Source organism: Ambystoma mexicanum, chromosome 1p (assembly GCF_040938575.1).
Source record: "Ambystoma mexicanum isolate Mex_15411 chromosome 1p, UKY_AmexF1_1, whole genome shotgun sequence".
Taxonomy (NCBI): Eukaryota; Metazoa; Chordata; class Amphibia; order Caudata; family Ambystomatidae; genus Ambystoma; species Ambystoma mexicanum.
In genome coordinates this window covers 166,569,601-166,586,959 of record NC_090921.1, presented here as the reverse complement: position 1 = coordinate 166,586,959, position 17,359 = coordinate 166,569,601, and the positions used below count along the sequence as shown (strand labels likewise).

Genomic DNA, 17,359 nt, shown 5'->3' with positions numbered 1-17,359 from the left:
GCCGGGGTGCTTGGCAAGGGCAATTCGACCACAAGCCGGTCTGGGGTGCGAAGAGAAGAAGGTAAACTGGTTGTGCCCACCATTCGGGGGAAGAAGCCTCTCCAGCCGGGAGATCTTCTCTGTCGTCGGGAAGTGGTGAGTCGGCTCAGCTTCTCCCTCGTTGGATTCTCCGGTCCTGTGGCGACTTCTGAAGTTCCAGTCCTCAAAGCCCTGCTTTTATGCAGCAAACCCCCATTCACTCAGCCTAGCTGTCAATCAAACATGCTAAGTGGTGAGCCGGCCGGCTCACCACTTGGGCCAGTCACACAAGAGTGCGACTTGAGTTACCAAGGTAAATCAGTCCAGGGTGCCTAAACCCCCTCCGACACCCCCTGTGGTACCCAGACAGAGTGGCACCACTTTTGGAGGCTTCTGTGGAGAAGCCCGCCAAAAAGTGGAACAAAGGGCTCGACTTGGGTTGGAGTCACAGAAGAGAACCCAAACGCCATTTTAGAATTGAGTCCTGGCAAAAAATACCAACCGGCGAATTAATATTAAATAAACCGGCGGTATGTTTGAGGCTATGAGAATTAAATAATTAAAGTTGGTAGCCTCGAACAATGGGAAAATCCCATAGGGATATATTCGCGGTCGAATATAAAAAGTAGTATCCACTGCCACCAGCCAAAACTCAATCAGGGGGGACAGAGACGTGCCCCCTTGACTAACAGACCCCGGGGCAATCGAATTGCCCTGACCAGTACGTCCACAATATGATGGTTTGTACCGGTTTCTGTTAATAATTTGGGACTAGTAAAGCCAATGGTGACCTTACATGCCCTGGGAGACAGTAGTCCGTCCCAGGGTATGGAGTCTATGGTGGGGGGCCACTATGACACCCCTGTGTCACTGCACGGAGGGTGCTGTGTAACACACATTGTAAAAACACATGAGACCCTATGGAGTAAAGGACCCCATAGCCCATAAAACACATTAACAGTCAAAGGAACACCATAAATCATGTCCAAGAGTGGGAGAAAGAGTCTCACTCTTGTCAGGAGAAAAAAACAAACTCCAGAAATCCAGCAAAGCTGCTGGGGGACTCACTAGGTTAGGAAATTCAGCCTAAAAAGAGAATTCTCCCTAACAGTCCAGTAAGTTTTTATTTGGCTCCCTGTACTGTTCCAAATTCTTGTACACCTTATAGGCCAAATGACCTTCTGATTTGTATTCTCTTAACCAGATATGCCACCCTTTGCAATTCTCTGGAATTTTGTTCACCAAAGCTTTCTTTAGCTTTCTATATTCCCCCCCAGTGTGCAATCTTTGAGACCTTTTTCGAAAGTTCATCGCTTAAAGCTGTTGATGTTTTGCCCTCAACCATATCTTCTAGCCACTGCATACCATCCAGTAGCCAGTTTGGCCAGAGTAGAGATTTCCCTTCCATGTTTATGTCTGTATTCAACCAGATCGATGCAATAGTGTTGTCTACAACATCCTTTTTATTATTCCTCAGAAGATCTTTCCAGCATGCCCTTATAAATGCAGTAGGTGGAAAAGATTTACAGACTGACCCATCCACTGATGTTAGAATTTCTCTTGGGGATAGTGGGGAAGATCTACTTGCCTCCGCTTGTGTCCAGACATCTGAGTTTTCTATGAATGGAACTAAATGTCAACCACCAAACGCTAGATGATAGTTTTCAAAATCCGGAACACCCAGGCCACCACTTTCCTGGGACAGTTGTAGTTTCCATATTTTCAAACGTGGCTGCTTACCCTCCCACAGGAAGGTTTGGATCAAGCTCTCAATTTTCTTTATGAAGCTCTTTTTGATCTGCAAGGGGATCCTGCTTAGTACATAATTAATCTGTGGTGTTGACGTCATTTTAATTGCATGCACTCTTCCCCAGAGGCTTAATCTCAGCTCATTCCATCTTCTTAAATCTGACTGTACATCTTTTGATAATGTATGATAGATTGACCTCCATCATTTTAGACACATCTTTTGTCAGCCAGACCCCAAGGTAACGCATCTTGTCAGCACACCAATTGAAACCATAGGCACTCCTTTTCAAGTTCGAACAGGAGTTTGATGCTGGTAATGCTTTGGATTTCGTCCAGCTAATATTGTACCCCGAGATCCTGTGTAAGATATCAATTTGGTCTATTAGCTCCGGGACAGAAGACTCAATGTTTTGAAGAACCAACAGCATATCCTCCGCGTAAAGCCAAACATTTTGACACACCTCACCATAATGTACTCTTTCAATTATCCTGTCTTCTCTAATCGTCACAGCTAGAAGCACCATTGCGATGACAAATAATATGGGCGAGAGGGCGCAGCCTTGTCTTGTTCCCCTTTTAGTTCAAATTCCTCTGATACCAGACCATTTGTGTTCTCGCTGGCTGTGGGACATGAGTATAAGAGCCTAATCCATTCTATCATGTTTTTCCCAAATCCGAAGCCTTCCAAAGCTTGCCAACAGGTTGTATCCGTGCGAAAAGTTCAGCAGGCAGACCATCCGGACCCAGACATTTGCCTGAGTTTAACACATTTGCTGCTCTTTTGAGCTCCTCCACACTTGAGTCCTTCTCAAGGCAATCTCTGTATTTTGACTTTAGACTTTTTAATTTACAACCATTTACAAAGTGCATAAATTCTTCATGATTCACATATACCTGAGGAATATAGGTTGGAATAATATTCCTTGAATGTTTCGTTAATTTCAATAGGCTCATAAATCATAATCCCATCTCTGCTTTCAATTGCACTTATTGTCTTTTCGCTATCCTTCACTCGTAGACGGTGAGCCAGTAGCCTATTGTATTTTTCACCTTTCTCATAATACTTGCATCTCGTTCTAAAAAGGAGTCGTTCGGCCCTTGTTGTAAGTAAATCTTCCAGTTTTTCTTTTTTCTTTTTGATTAAATTGAAAGAACTCACAGAATATGTTTGCATATTTCGTTTTTCAAGTTCCCCAAGATCCTCATTTAGGCTCCTAATCTCATTTTCTTTCTTGCCTTTTGCTCAAGAGGGCTAGCAGCATTCCTCTTATGTAGGACTTAAAGGCCTCCCACACAAATGCCACTCTGTTCTCTACCACAAAAAACCTTGCTTCTTTTACTATTTTGTCCAAGATCTCAATGTGGCAAAGTGTTGCATTCATTCCCCATGTATTTGTTTGAGGTAATGGAAAGGTTAATTTAATTTCCAGAGTGATGGGAGCATGATCTGAGATCATGATGCCTTTTTAATAACGCCCCCATTGAAGCTCTGTGTGCACAGTCCTGAAACCGCGTATATATAATATCTGGCTGAGAAAAAGGGATATTGTGTGAATAAAGGATTCTGTAGTCTCCACACATCTGAAAGACTCCACTCTGCCATAAACTTTCAAGGCCTTCCTTTCCAACTTGTTTTCATTGTTCAAAGTTCCCCCACTCTTATCCAGCTGTGGATCTAGAGTGACATTAAAATCTCCCCCCACAATGACATTTTTTTCATTCTCGTTTTGTAAAAACTGTGAGTAACAAAAAAAAAAATCCCCTTCGTTTGTAGCTTCTTCCTAATCAAGGTACATACACCTCTAGAGCTAGATGTGAAAGCCAAACAAAACACATTACCAACCCATCCTCTTTTCCATTTATCTGCTTTTGCCTCCAATAAATGCATTTCCTATAGCGGGGCAACATCCGCCCCAACTCAAAGTCCCTTCAAAATCAATTTTCTCTTATTCACAGTTCCCTCCATTAACATTCAAGTAAATTATTTGAACACTCTCATAAGAGGTTTCCCCGTATACACTGTTAAGTACCCACCGTCCTCCATAATGAAACCTAGTCACTCAGAACACCCCACACTAAGAAAGAAAAAACAAACGACACAAAAACCTTCTTGGATTTGTCCAACCCAAACCACTGGAACTTCCCTTGCATAATCACGTAGAGAGAAACACCACCCCGCTCCCTCCCATTTTTCCAATCATACCCAAAATGCCTATGCCATGCAAAAACCTGTTTTATAATCCCAGTACACTTCGTGCTTCATTCAACTCAAATTCAATCCATCCTACCCAGTTTGTCCCTAGAGACTCCCCAACGTGTACGGAATAGTCAAGTTAGTAAGCCGTCGCCTCACAAACGTTTAATAAATTCCTTGAGCACCAAAAATCCACACCCCAGTACATCAGTGTGATGAGAATCTTAATAAGTTATAGCATGGAAGAGGCAGACAAATGATGTATATCTGCTGTAACACCCCAACCATAAAAATAAACTTGGTTGTGACTGTGTACTATAAGCCTGACACCCCAAACAAGTCCAAAACACTCACGGCCCATCCCGAAATGACAACCTATCCAGCGTAGTCTGTCCTAAAGCCCAGCATACCCCAATTAGCCTCACAACCCCTTTCTGTCCTGAAATTAGGCGTTCATCACCTCCATAGTCCTATCGGCACAAACCACACTTTCCCAACATAGGTGCCAGGAACTGAGAGCTCCCCCTACTCCGAACCTTGTATCAAGAGTAAGCGTGCCCACATTAGCAACAGTGGATGGAAGCATTTTAACTAATCCGAAATGCATTAATTAGCCCTAAACATACTCAATTAGCCTCAAACCATTTTAACCAAGAAAAACATTGCCAAAAGAACTCCCAACCAACACCCTCCTCTTACCTGACTTCCATGAGCCTATGGCTATACTACGCACCAGGTGCCAAAATTACGCAAACATGCCCCTGAGACCGAGGAAACTAATTAAAACTTGTCTGAGGTGGATTAACTCTAAAATGATTACCTAGGTGTATCGCTTCAAACAGCCATTTCATCAGACCTATAGTAGCCACATTGCATATCTTACTAATTTCTGCAAACTATTCCCACACTTTATTTTTTTTTTTTAAATACTGTTTGCCTCCGTGAGAATTATTACAAATTGATTATAGATCTAGGAAACTGATGTAGTAATTTGACAGAGCTCGGAAATCTCACAAGGGTTCACATCGGGTAATACTGAGACTGCAATCAGAAGACCTTACCCTAACATTCATTTTATAAATAAAGAAGCCTATTACAATCCCTGTAATACCCGAGACGCCCAATGCACACACACTCCGGATCCTCAAAGATAGTTAATCCCACCCCTCAGAACGAGCAACAGAACAATCGAACACACTCAGCAAGTCGCCCGTAGAAGCGCTCAGACAAACTCACCTCTGGCACGAATACACATAATCCAACCGATCCCAACACGAAGTGAAGCACCATGACTTACCCATCCTATTCCCATATCCCTCCATACCAGACACAGTTCCGCCCCGACACGCCACGCAATATCCTTCAGAAACATACACTGGGCCCCGATCTAGACGTGATGGCTTCAAAATTACGAAAATCACGAGAGTCGAATTTGGATGCATGAATGATTCGACTTGTACAATTTAAGCGCAATGTGATTCCGAAGGCCCAGCCTGTCCTGGTTTGAATGGGACAAAGGTCGGGCGCTAACTGCCGGCATCATGAGACAATGACGTATCGGCACATCCTATCACAGCGCAACCAGGATATGCTTTCCTTAGAGTGCACACTTTACGTAGGAAAGCGGCTGGTAATTACCTCACCTATCCCTGACCTGCATATTATGCTGCTATAATATCAATGCATCCTCCCATTCAGCAGCCCATTTGCATTCACTCTAGATCCACCCACCAGACCGAGATACGTCGTAGGATACTACCTTATTCTCTATACTATTAGGGAAAGGCACCCAAACGGAACAGCACGAGGATCAAAAATCGTGGGCCATACGCCGAAGCAAAAGCGACCGTTAATAACGGCATAAAATTAATCCTTAGCATTCCTGTTTCTTTTAGCTTTTAGCCAACGCTCTGCCTCTGAGGGGTCGTCAATGGATTTAACACCACCATCCAGATGAATCTTTAAAGTTTGCAGGTTTGACCCAGAGCCAGTTCTTTAGCAAACTTAAAAGCCTTTCTAGTTTCCACAACTTCCTTGGGACAGTCTGGGTAGATGGCCAGAGGGGATGCATTCAGCAAAACTTTCCCTTGTCAATTTCAAAATCTTCTCCTTTACGCTCACTTTGGTTAGTACCACTATTATTTACCTTGGTTTTCCTTCTTCCAAGTTTTTCCCGGCTCTATATGAAAAGTCATTCAAAACTTTCTTTCCCAGCACCTCAGTCAAGATTCTTGAATCTAGGTTCTTGTCCAATTCTGGATTTTCTTTCACCCCTAATAAGCGCAGGTTTAGACTTTGCAGGTTCACCCTCACTGTCGTCTGTGTCCACATCGCCATCCATATTCACTCCAGAGTCGGGTCACTTTCAATGGGCCGGAAAAATTGAGTTTCTTATGGTTGTGCCTGTGGGACTCGCAGCAATTACCATGAATAGATCCTTTGACCTGTCACTATCATGGGATCAGGGTTGAATGCAGGTGTTGCTTTGGATCTTTGGATCTGGCGTGCTTGCACTTGATATCCTAAATGAAGTCGCTGTTATTTGCCTTTCTTGCTGTCGGCATATTACTTCATTTTCTTCTTGCTTTCCCCATTGTTTGCTCTGGCCTTGGCCTCACTATTCATGGCCACTTCCTTACTGGGGTTGTGCAGGAGGTTAGTTCTCAAGACGCGACCAAACATTAATTCTGAGGGGCACACACCCATGGAGCTGTGCAGTGTGTTGCGGTAGTCTGACAAGTGTGCAGATAACCTGCATGAATGATCCTCTTGTAATTGAGCCAATTTGCATAGTGTGTTTCAGATGGCTATGAACCTCTTTGTCGTTCCATGCTCCCGAGGCCAGAGTGGTGTGATTTTGCGGTATTGGAATCCCAGATGCTCTGCGAACATTGCAAAGTCATGTCTGCTGAATGGGGACCCATATATTTCACGATGGTGGGAATTCAGTAGTCTGTGAAAGGCTTGACCAAAGCTGGTATGACTGAATGGGCTGCCGTGGACTGAATTGGGTGTATTTCTGGGAATCTGAAAGTCTCGTCTATAATCGCTAATACATATTTTCCATTGGAGAGGGGTCTAAACATATCGACAGCAACTTTGTCCCACACCTGCTGCCGCATCATTGTCATTCTAAGTGGTTCAGGGAACGTGCAAGGAGCGACTGCTTTGCAGGCTACACATTTTCCCAGTGTTTGTTCAACCTTAATGTCCATTTGGGGGAACCACACTTTTGTTCTGAGTTGTCAGTTAGTGGATACGATTCTACGGTGTCCTGTGTGTGCCATGGCAATTGTTTGATATTGGAGGTTTTCAGAGATGACGATCCTATTCTCCTTTAGTAGTAATCCTTCAGGGGAAACGGAGTGTGTCTTATCCAGTGTAAAGTCCGGAGTTGTTTTTTCCTTGTTTCAGACTGACGCTTCTCATTTCTGCTACTCTGATCCCACTTGCCCGACGTTATGCAGTCTTTTGCGGTCATGAGAAGATGGTCTTGCCACATGCCATCAAGCATTTGCAGTATGGTGAGTGATTTGGTGCGAAGCATTGCTCACAATATAATTGAGATATTGGTTGGCCTTGATAGATTGGATTTCATCTTTGGCTGGTAGAGTAAATCTCCACAGGAAGTCAGCTGGGTTACTGTCCTTCCCTGGTCGATTAATTCTGTTGAATGCTTATTCCTGTAGGCAGAGTCCCCATCTTGCGATGCAAGTTGGCATTTTGGCTGTGGGTTTTCCATATATGGTTGTCAGTGGTTGATGGTCTGTAACGATGGTAAAAGGCTGTCCATACAGGAATAGGTGACAATATTCGCATGCCCATAGTACAGCAAGGCTTTCTTTCTCTGGTTGAGAGTATGCACACTCCATGGATGACAGACTACGGCTTGCATAGGCCCCTATGCGCAGGATGGTGAGGCGCCCAGCTTTGTTTGTGCTAGGATTGCACCAATGCCAACGCAGCTAGCGGCCACTGTTAGTTCAGTTTCTAGTACCGGATCGTAGTATGCCATGCATGAGACGGAGGCAATGCGTCTTTTAAATTCTTGAAATGCATATTTTCAGTCAGCGGACCACACAAACTCTTGTCCTTGGCCGGTGAGTAGACGGAGAGCTGTGCTGACTGAGGCAAAGTCCTGTATCTACCTGGTGCAATAGCTTGCCATGCCCAAGAATGATCTGATATTGGATGTTGATGTGGGTGCTTCCAGCAGAACTTGCACTTTGGATCGGGTTGTAGACCTTCATGTGAAAATGTGCCCAAAGAACTTGAGCATTGATTTGCTTAGTTCACATTTGTCTGTGTTCAGTGTCGGGTCTGCTTCTTGGAGGGCCATACACACTCGCCGCAGTGTCATCGTGGGCCACTTGAGTTATCCCAAAGATTAGGATGTCATCACAGTAGTTCGGACATTGGGGAATGAGTTTAATGATCTGATGTATCTCGTTTTGAAAAATCTCTGCAGCGGACGATACCCCAAGCTGAGGCATTTGTAGCAAAACGGCGTGGAGAAAGTAGTTATGTAGCGAGAGTCCGAGTGCAGCTCGAGTTGGGGGTATCCTTTATTTAAATCTAATTTGGAGAAAACCTTTGCACCGTGTAATAGGTGCATCATATCAGTCATTCGTGGACATGTGTTCTCTTTCAATCGTGACTTTGGGCGCTCTCATGTCTACACAGATGCAAATGCTTTTATTGTTTTCCTTTTTGCCTACAGGCACTATGGGCGACACCCAGGGCGTTGGTCCTGTTGTAGGTTTTATGATGTCTTGGTTTAATAGTGACCATATTTCATCCTCCACTTGCTTCCGGATGTTGAGGGGTATTCCACGGTAATGTGCTACAGGCTTGATGTTTGCATTGATATGTAGCTTGATTTGTTTCCCTTTTAGCTTCCCTTGGCCTTTGAACAAGGTAGGGAACATTTTTGTCACGTCCTTTGGACTAGTCGTGTATGGCGACATGATTTGGTACATCACATGCACCAGTCCTATTTGGATGGCAGACCTGAAGCTCAGGATGCTGCCTCCTGGAACTTCCCCTTTGATTACATATATTGTTGCTTTCATTCTCTTGTCCTTGTATGTGCAGGTAGCCTTGAACATTCCTTTGCATTCTAAATGTATTTGTGCCGTATGGATCAATGTCGCGATCTGCCGGCTTTAGTGATTTCTTGTTGTCAAGGGACTTGTATGTGTCCATTAATCACGTTGACTGTGGCTCCAGTGTCTATTAGAAATTCCCGACTGTGACCATATATTTGTAGCAACAAAGTCTGGATATATTTGGTTGCTGTGGCATTCCCTAGGGCACGTACATAGCCTCTTTTTGCTGTCGTTGCTTATTGTGAGGGCTCAGTGAGGCTTTTAATACCTTATTCTCTTCCGCGTCAACCTCCATTTTGGTTCTTCTGGGGAGTGTGCACCTGGCATTGTCCCTTCTTTGACTGTCGTCTGTGCAATGACTGTTTCTGCTGTGCGAACTATGTCGACTGGGGGCTGGAGATTGCCATGTTCTGGGACAGTGCTTTCCCGCCTTGTGGTTTTCACCTCCGCATGGAAATCGGTGAAGAGTAAAAGCAAGACTGGGCACACCTCACATGCCAAATAAGCCAGCTGGAGAAAGCGTGTGAGCATAAGCAGGGCCTGCTTATCGTTGAGCGGTCGCACCTCGTGCATGTTGCAGTGTCCTTCAGAATGCCTATTTCAGGCGTCCAATGTGATGCAGGCTTTCTTGCTGATGCTGTTGTTGCGCCCCAACACTTGGCTTGCTGCGAAGCAGGATGAGCAGCAGTGGTAACAGTGTTGTACGAGTGGCGGCCCGGCTCTCCATAATGTTTGTGTGTAGCTGCGGATTGACGGCTACCTGGAGCACAAATTGAGCCACTACGATCAGAAGTGTGGCACAGCCGGGTTCGATTTTTACGATACTCGTCATTGCTAGATTTGCTTGTGCGGGGAAACATCAATGCAGACAAATGAAAGGCAATATGTATTAAAGCAAGGGAGCCCGGTACGCGTGAGGGCACTTTCTTTAATTATCAAGCGCAGGCTGCCGAACTTTCAGTAACCACTCCTACAACTACATGGTGGGCAATGGCCCCAACAAATAGTTAAAGGGGACAGGTGAATGCTTGTTCCTGCAGTGTGAACCTGGGCATAGAGCTAGAACATTACTGCAGCAGCATCCCAAGTATTGTGTTGATTAAATCAAAAAGATTGTAGAGGAAACTGGAAGACAAACTCTAGCAGAGAACGTGCCAAATTTAGAACCACAAGATCCAAGTTCTAACCCAGTGTTACCGTTCTGACTAATTGTTTGACGTTGGGGAAAATCAGTGAACATAAGTGTAAATGTGTAGTGGGTTGCACACCATGATCGCATTTGCTGTCTGTTTTGAACCACGAAATACTTGCCATTATGTCTAGTATGACTGCATCAAAGTCTAAAAATGTGGTTACTCTCTTTAGACGGCACATGTTCACCCACACATCATTCTTGGACTACTTCAGTGGCTACCAGTGCAAATTTTTTATGTGGGTATGGTCCATGGAACCTGCTATGGTATTGGACCTTCTTTTCTGATATAGAGAATTAAAAAATGCAGTTCCTGCACATCACCCAAGATCAGCTGACCTGTGTTTTTCCCTGTTCCTACAGCCAAACGTAAATGGATTGGTTGAATCTTCCTTCTGGGTAAGTGTGGCTGTATTAGGGAATTCCCTCTCGACCAGAGACTGAGGATCACCAGCAATTTAGGAAGAGACAAAAAAATTGTCTTTTAAAAATTAAAATTCAATAAAATGCAATGCCTCTACAGCATTGAAATGTATGGGAGATACAGTTAGTAGTGCTAGGAAACTGCTTTGTGTAGTAACTGCGCCCTTTGCCAGAACTGCTAACATAACAAAACAGACTGATGGGGGAGAGGTATGGTCTAGTAGTGGTACAGTGGGACATAAGAACCGAACCATGGTTGTGAAACCAGTGCGTTCTTTTGGTGCAGCAATTGCTATCCGTTTGTTACAATCAGTTTGTTACTTCTTCCAACCATCCTGAGCTCTGTACCACACTTACTGTAACCAACCCGACAGCCCTCTTTTTAACAGTAAGAAGGCCTTTCGCTTTTGATGGATTGATTAGGAGCACCACGGCAATCTATTGAATCACTGTTTATTTGCGTGCTCCACAGTATCTGGTAAATGAACCAACAATCAGTGATGAGGATCATCTGATGCCCCTTGCTTAGGGGTCAGGTGATGCCCTTCTACTGCCTGTTAGGCAATATTGAATGCAGTAATCCTGTGGGAGACTACACCAGTGTTGTCCTTTTGGAATTAGGTAACCCACCCATTGGTATAGGTCTGTACTACACAAGTTGGTAGTGTGACTGAGCAGCCAGACTTATCTCAAGAGGGGTAAATGTGGGCTGTAGAGATGTAGCATCGAAATCCACAAATGCAAGTATTCAAATAACACTTAGGGGTTTCTAGTAAAATAATTATTTATTTAACGGTCAGGTTTAAATGAGCTTTCTTTAAAAAGGAGATGTGCAACAATTAAAATACACTTCATAACACGTTATCAGAATAAAGATAAGCAAGTAGATATTCTTTAGAGATGCTTCATACACCTTGGGGTGACTTCAATTACTAGGACAGTATTGGCATTTATATATCACTTTTGTACTTGGAAGAATTCTGAGGTTGTGAAAAAGGCAAGGTTGATGGACGGAATAAAAGGTTACAGGTTCTCAGAGCATGTGAGCACTTTTAAATCTCCCAATGAAGTCTAGATACAGATTTTGCCCAGTTAACAACCAATGTATCACCTATGAGGGACAGTTGGAATCAAGGTAAATGGTACAGAAGTGTCTGCATGGAGCCAGGACAGCCAAAGTCAATTATGAGCAAACGCCTATGGAGCTGAGGCACTTCTTAGACAGCAAAAAGTCTTGCACAAAGTTAGTTTGTTGTAGGAAATCACTATTGGGCCACAAACTGTTACACTTGTGAAAAGTTAGAACTAGAATAACTCTAGAAAGGCAGCTACTGCAAATCTCAACTGAGACAAGCAAGCTACAGACACAGAGGTAAGTACCCCTTAGAACAGTACCTTGGGTTAGAAGAAGAGGTTCCAGCTGGCTTCTATCTTCGTTACAGACTTGCAGATCCTGTGTTCCTGGGCCTCCGTCGTGGGGACAAGAGGGAGGACGTCTGGAGGACTCCTGCATAGCAGTTCAAAGGTCAACGGCAGCTACAGGCTCTTTTAAATTCAGCAGTACTTTGCGGTTTCAGCTACCGGCAAATGGCACCACCGCGGATCTTGGACACTAGATGGGCTTCCATCGCTTCGTGAGTACATCAATCTGGTGAGGTAACTGGCGGTTGGGTCATCCGGCTTCGGAAGGTCCTCGGGATCTTCCTGGAGCTTTGGTCCGGCTTAAAGATGATGCCCTAGACTATGGATTTCTCGACCCCTGGCACTCGGTTCCAGCAGCAACAAAGAAGTACAGCCAGTTGGGGAAGGTCCTCCAGCCAAGTTTGTCTTGGGGTTAGTTGGTCCCACCAACCCAAGGTAAGATTTCGTGCTTTCCGGAGATTCTGTAGTCGATTAGGAAAAGCAGTTTCAGCACAGCAGCAGGGCTTCACTGGGCAGTTCAGCAGTCCGGGAGGATGCAGCAAGCTTCTCTTCATGCTTTCTTTGGATGTTTCTTCCAGCAGAGGGGCTGTCCTGCAAGGACAGGCATGTGCTCATTGGAAGCTTGAAATCCAAGGGTTGACAAGCATGAAATGTCTCAGTAATGATGATTCACACTCCAAACACCCCGCAGTTGCCATTGCCAATGTCAGAATCCCTTGCAACCAAAAAATCAGGATACCTCTTTATGTCGATGCCATGCTGTGTGCGTCTCTTGGATCTCTCTACTCTTCACTGTGAACCACCGATCTTAAATTCAGGAAACAATTTTGGACTTGTCAATTCTAGTGCAAACTCTTTTCTTATGGGCCTCCTACCTTCTTGCTCTTAGGCTCTGTGGTCAGTAGTTCGTCCTGTGGCAGGTATCAAGTTGCGAGTATGAAAATAAAGTCCTTTCCTTTTAATGGGTTCTAGTTTACAAAAAAAAGCATATGCCCCATTCTTGAAAAGGCCCACCAAACAAAAATCTCAAACTTTTTTAATAGGAAAAAGTATCAACCCTACAGCTATCCCAAGGGATACCTACCTTACACGACAACAAGGGTTTGTCATCTTTGGCTCTCCACATGTTTCACAACAATTCCCATCCCATAAGCCCAAGTAGTCCGTCAATGGTGATGGATCATGTGAGTTGCAATACAAAACATCTGGAGAGGCGCAGGTTGCAGACCGCTGCACTACAGCGTCCCTTGGATCACTGCCCATCCCTCTACTGTCTCTATCCAGCACAAACGTTTTGTCCATGCCCTTTTTTTTTGCCTTCACAGCCTGACACTTTCACTGCCCCTCCCATCCCTGCCCACCAAAACCACCCCCACTTTCCGAGCACTACCCTCTACGGCTTTGTCAATGCCCACAAAAGTCTTTCTTTCCTTTCGCAGCCAGGGCTCTTGTTATGGCTCCCATCTGTTTTGGACTTAGCTTGGCCACATTATCCAGAATATTGCTGGGTATGGCATTATGCCATTACTTCAGGGATGGAGATAAAGATTTGATGCTCGGGAGCTAAAACCTGCTAGGATGATGTACTCTACCATCAGGCTGACTCTTGTTGGGTGTTCTTGAGGCCTTTTACATTGTTTTAAACCTGGGGTTGTAGATGGATAGTATGGCATAGTGTTCATCATTGGTGTTTTCTGAGACTAAAGATGGAGCTTGCTCTGGAGAACTGGGTGCTGACGGTGTGACGCTAACCTACCTTACGCATGACAAGCAAACTGTATCCTTGTGTCCTCTACTTGCAACCCATTCTGCTTTACACACCTGCTAGAGTTTTCCTAATGAACCCATGTACACATTCTCAAACGCACACAGTTAATGTAAAATGGGTATGTTGTTATGGCATTAGTTGGCCAGGGGTAAAATGTTGATCCTTGTATCAGTTTGTGTCCCGCTAACGAGGGTCTTTCAAGCCACATCCAGGCAGTAAATGGCTGTCAGCAATTTTGGTCTGTATTAATTGCTGCTTAGCTAGGCTATATAGTTTTGGGATGACATGTATTGCTGACCACCATAATGCTTGGCGAGAAGCTCTGGGTTACCATCATTAGGAAGGCTTTGAGTGTGGAATTCTGTTACCTCCCATGTTGCTCAGACAAAACTGCATGCAATATTGCAGCCGCATGCCTATCGTGAAGCGGATTCTTCTTTTAACTTGCCAAAATGCAGCAATGTTTTAGATTGAATTGTTTGCGTTGGCGGGATCTGCCCTATCATCAGGTTGACTTTCTTGTATGGTTCTAACCCCTTTTATATGGGGATTTAAACCTGTGGATTTAGATGGGCAGTATGGCAAAACGTTGATCGTTTTTTGTATGTGTTTTCTAGGAAAATGGCAGAAAACTATGCAGCTTTCCCTGAGCCCAAGGCTGCCAGTGCTTCAGAGGTGGAAATGGACAAGGTGGAGTATACCCTGCGCAAGCGCCTGCCTCACAAGCTACCTCGGCGCAAGAATGACATCTATGTTAATATGAAGACTGATTTCAAGGCTCAGCTGGTGCGCTGCCAAAAGCTGCTGGACAGTGGAAACTTCAGTGAGATCTGCATCCATGGTCTTGGTCTTGCCATCAATCGCGCTATTAACATTGCCCTGCAACTCGAGGCTAACAGCTTTGGTACTCTTTCGGTGGCTGCCAGCACCTCCACTGTAGAGCTAGTGGACGACCTAGAGCCTGAGACTGATGATGGGGAGCCTATGGCAAGAACCCGCAACAATTCTGCCATCCATATTAAAGTCTTTCGGGGGCTTGCTAAGGCCAAATGCCTGCAGGATACACATTGACCATGTAACACAAGTTGAATATTTCGTGTTTGGCATCAAGTAGATGTCCATCATATGGTGGCAGATACAAAAATGGACTGATAGGTTCCATCCTTGATTTTGGCTCGCATGTCTAGTTCATTTCGTTGTAGATTTGCTGTGGAAGGAATGTGTATGTGAAGTCCTACAAGCGTTGAAGCAACTGTTTAATGGAAAGATGTATGAAGAGACTTTGGGAAATTGAAATGAGGAAAAGCATTTTTTTTTACAAGATGAAGTCCTGTCTCAAGAAGCAGTAACCACTTTTGTAACCCTTCCACACTAAACCATTGGTCTTTACAATTTGTAGTAGCTACGGCTATAAACCTCATCTTAAAACTGTGAATTGTTGTACACAATTATGGATTAGCCAGTAAGTGATATTAATGATAAAAAAGGTTTGAGGACACTTCACTGGCTAATGGTATTCATTCAAAGAAGTTGTGAGGAAGAAAGTTATGCTATCACAAAACCGCTGAATATTTTGGTTGGCTTAACTGCTTTTATTATGTTCGGTATGTTCTAGGAGCAGGTGACGTATGTAACATGACGAGCAGACCAGGTCTGGGGTTCAGTGGATTAATGCATCCACTACAGGGTTCTTTTTCTAACCTGATGCTCACCGGTTTGAATCCTGTCGGGTCCACACACTCCCTCATTCTTCCAAGGTCAATAAAATGCCCACCATTGAGTTTGATGATGAGCAAACTCTGCCATTCGGGGCAAGTTTGCAAACATGTCTGTTCAGTGGTTTCTCAAAAGAAGGCCTGTATGCAAGCCACTCAGATTTTCTGTCTCTGCGATCGTTCGATCGATAGCATAGTTTGTAGTGCAATGTCTATAGCAATGGGGACCCTCCCTCCCTCCCTCCCTCCTGCCTGCGTGTGTTCGGTTTGATGGGAAACAAAGTGAGCCGATTTGTGGCTTTATGATCGTTTTATGTCCCTGGAGTATATTCCTGAGTGAAGATTTATACCGAACAAGATGCTCTTGCTGATGAATTACTCGCCAGCATCCTGTGTGCCCCGTCTGGTATTGAAGGATGGGGTAGTCTCTGATTCTAGCCACGTAGAAAACGTCATAGCCAAGTTTCAGGTGCTTTAGACCTGGGCATGCTGTCACAATACCAGATTTATTTTTTTAAGCCACAGGAATTGAGTAATTTGCTGGGTTCAATCTGTATTTCTTCACATCTTGGAAAGCTTCACCCTCAAACTCCTGACATTTTATGTAAAGAATTGTTAATAAACAAATAGTGTTTATGTAATGCTACTTGAAATCTCATATGCCCAGGTACAGCCCTACATGCACATGATGGTTTTTATTGGATTCACCCCCCCCCCCCACCACCCTCCACTACTCTTATGAGTGGTCAAAAATAGTTTGCCAAGGATCATCCAAGAATGCCTATCTGCCGTTAACATATGCCAAGGTCCAGCCTTGTGCCAGGCAAAGCTGTCATGTACTGTTGCAAGTCAGCCGGCCTCCATGCTACGGGCACTGGAAAGTCCAGTCTCATCACAAAGTAACCCCTAGAGGGCAGCAGTATAGGCATTCCCTAGATATGCCCCCATCCCCATGAACCCTCTATGGAATGGATGACCCTCCTTTGGCACCCCCCAAGGAATCCACGGTTCCAGTTCCATACCCTACTCCTCATCCCAAGAATCCTACTCCTTACTTAGAATGTTTTCTACGTATGACAACAACACTGTCCTTGGTACATCCTCTGACCACCCATGTGTGGCTTCATTGAGCAGCCAGGGATACTCTTGGTCCCAGAACAGCCTGCACTCGGCCCTCTCGCAAGGGGGGGGGGGGGGAGAGTGGAGTGGAGGGGGGGGGGGTGTGTGTGTGTGTGTGTGTGTGTGTGTGTGTGTACATACATACACACCCATTTGTCTATTAAACAGATTCATGAAATAAACGCTCTAATAGGGTTTCTTTGGAATATTAAGCAGTGTGCTGGAGTAGAGGAAGGACCTAACTAAGGGTGCCTATCCCCGCTCCCATCTGTGCCTCATTCATTACGCCTATTGTCGGGTTGCACTAGGGGAAAGTAACTATTCCCTAGTGTTTATTAATGTCTTTAGGACTTTTTTTTTTTTTTAAATACATCTAGGTATAGGGTATAGGGCGGTGGAACAGAAGTAGTTTAAACTAGCAAATCATTCAAGTGTTGCATAGCTCTAAATATGTACACATTCCCAAACTGCACAAATACACAATTGTGTGGAATAATGCAGTACAACACCCAAGCTCTTTTTTTATTTTCTTGAAATGGTTTGGGTATCCAGACCGGTTCTTGCCGCACTGAGGCATTTCAAAACGTGTGATTTTGTAATATTGAAACTATTGAGTTAATCTGGCCTGCCCCAGCGACCTTTTTTTAAAAA

General features: G+C 44.5%; 1 protein-coding gene across 1 annotated transcript in view; it reads left to right on the top strand.

The window, feature by feature from the left end:
* Positions 1-15,372, top strand: part of POP7 (POP7 homolog, ribonuclease P/MRP subunit) — a 79,894-nt gene extending 64,522 nt beyond the window's left edge. The window contains exon 2 of the mRNA XM_069646015.1: positions 14,492-15,372. Coding sequence (XP_069502116.1) covers positions 14,492-14,945 — 454 coding nt within the window. The 3' untranslated portion in view covers positions 14,946-15,372. The remainder of the gene's footprint in view (positions 1-14,491) is intronic.
* The last annotated feature ends 1,987 nt before the right edge of the window (positions 15,373-17,359 follow it).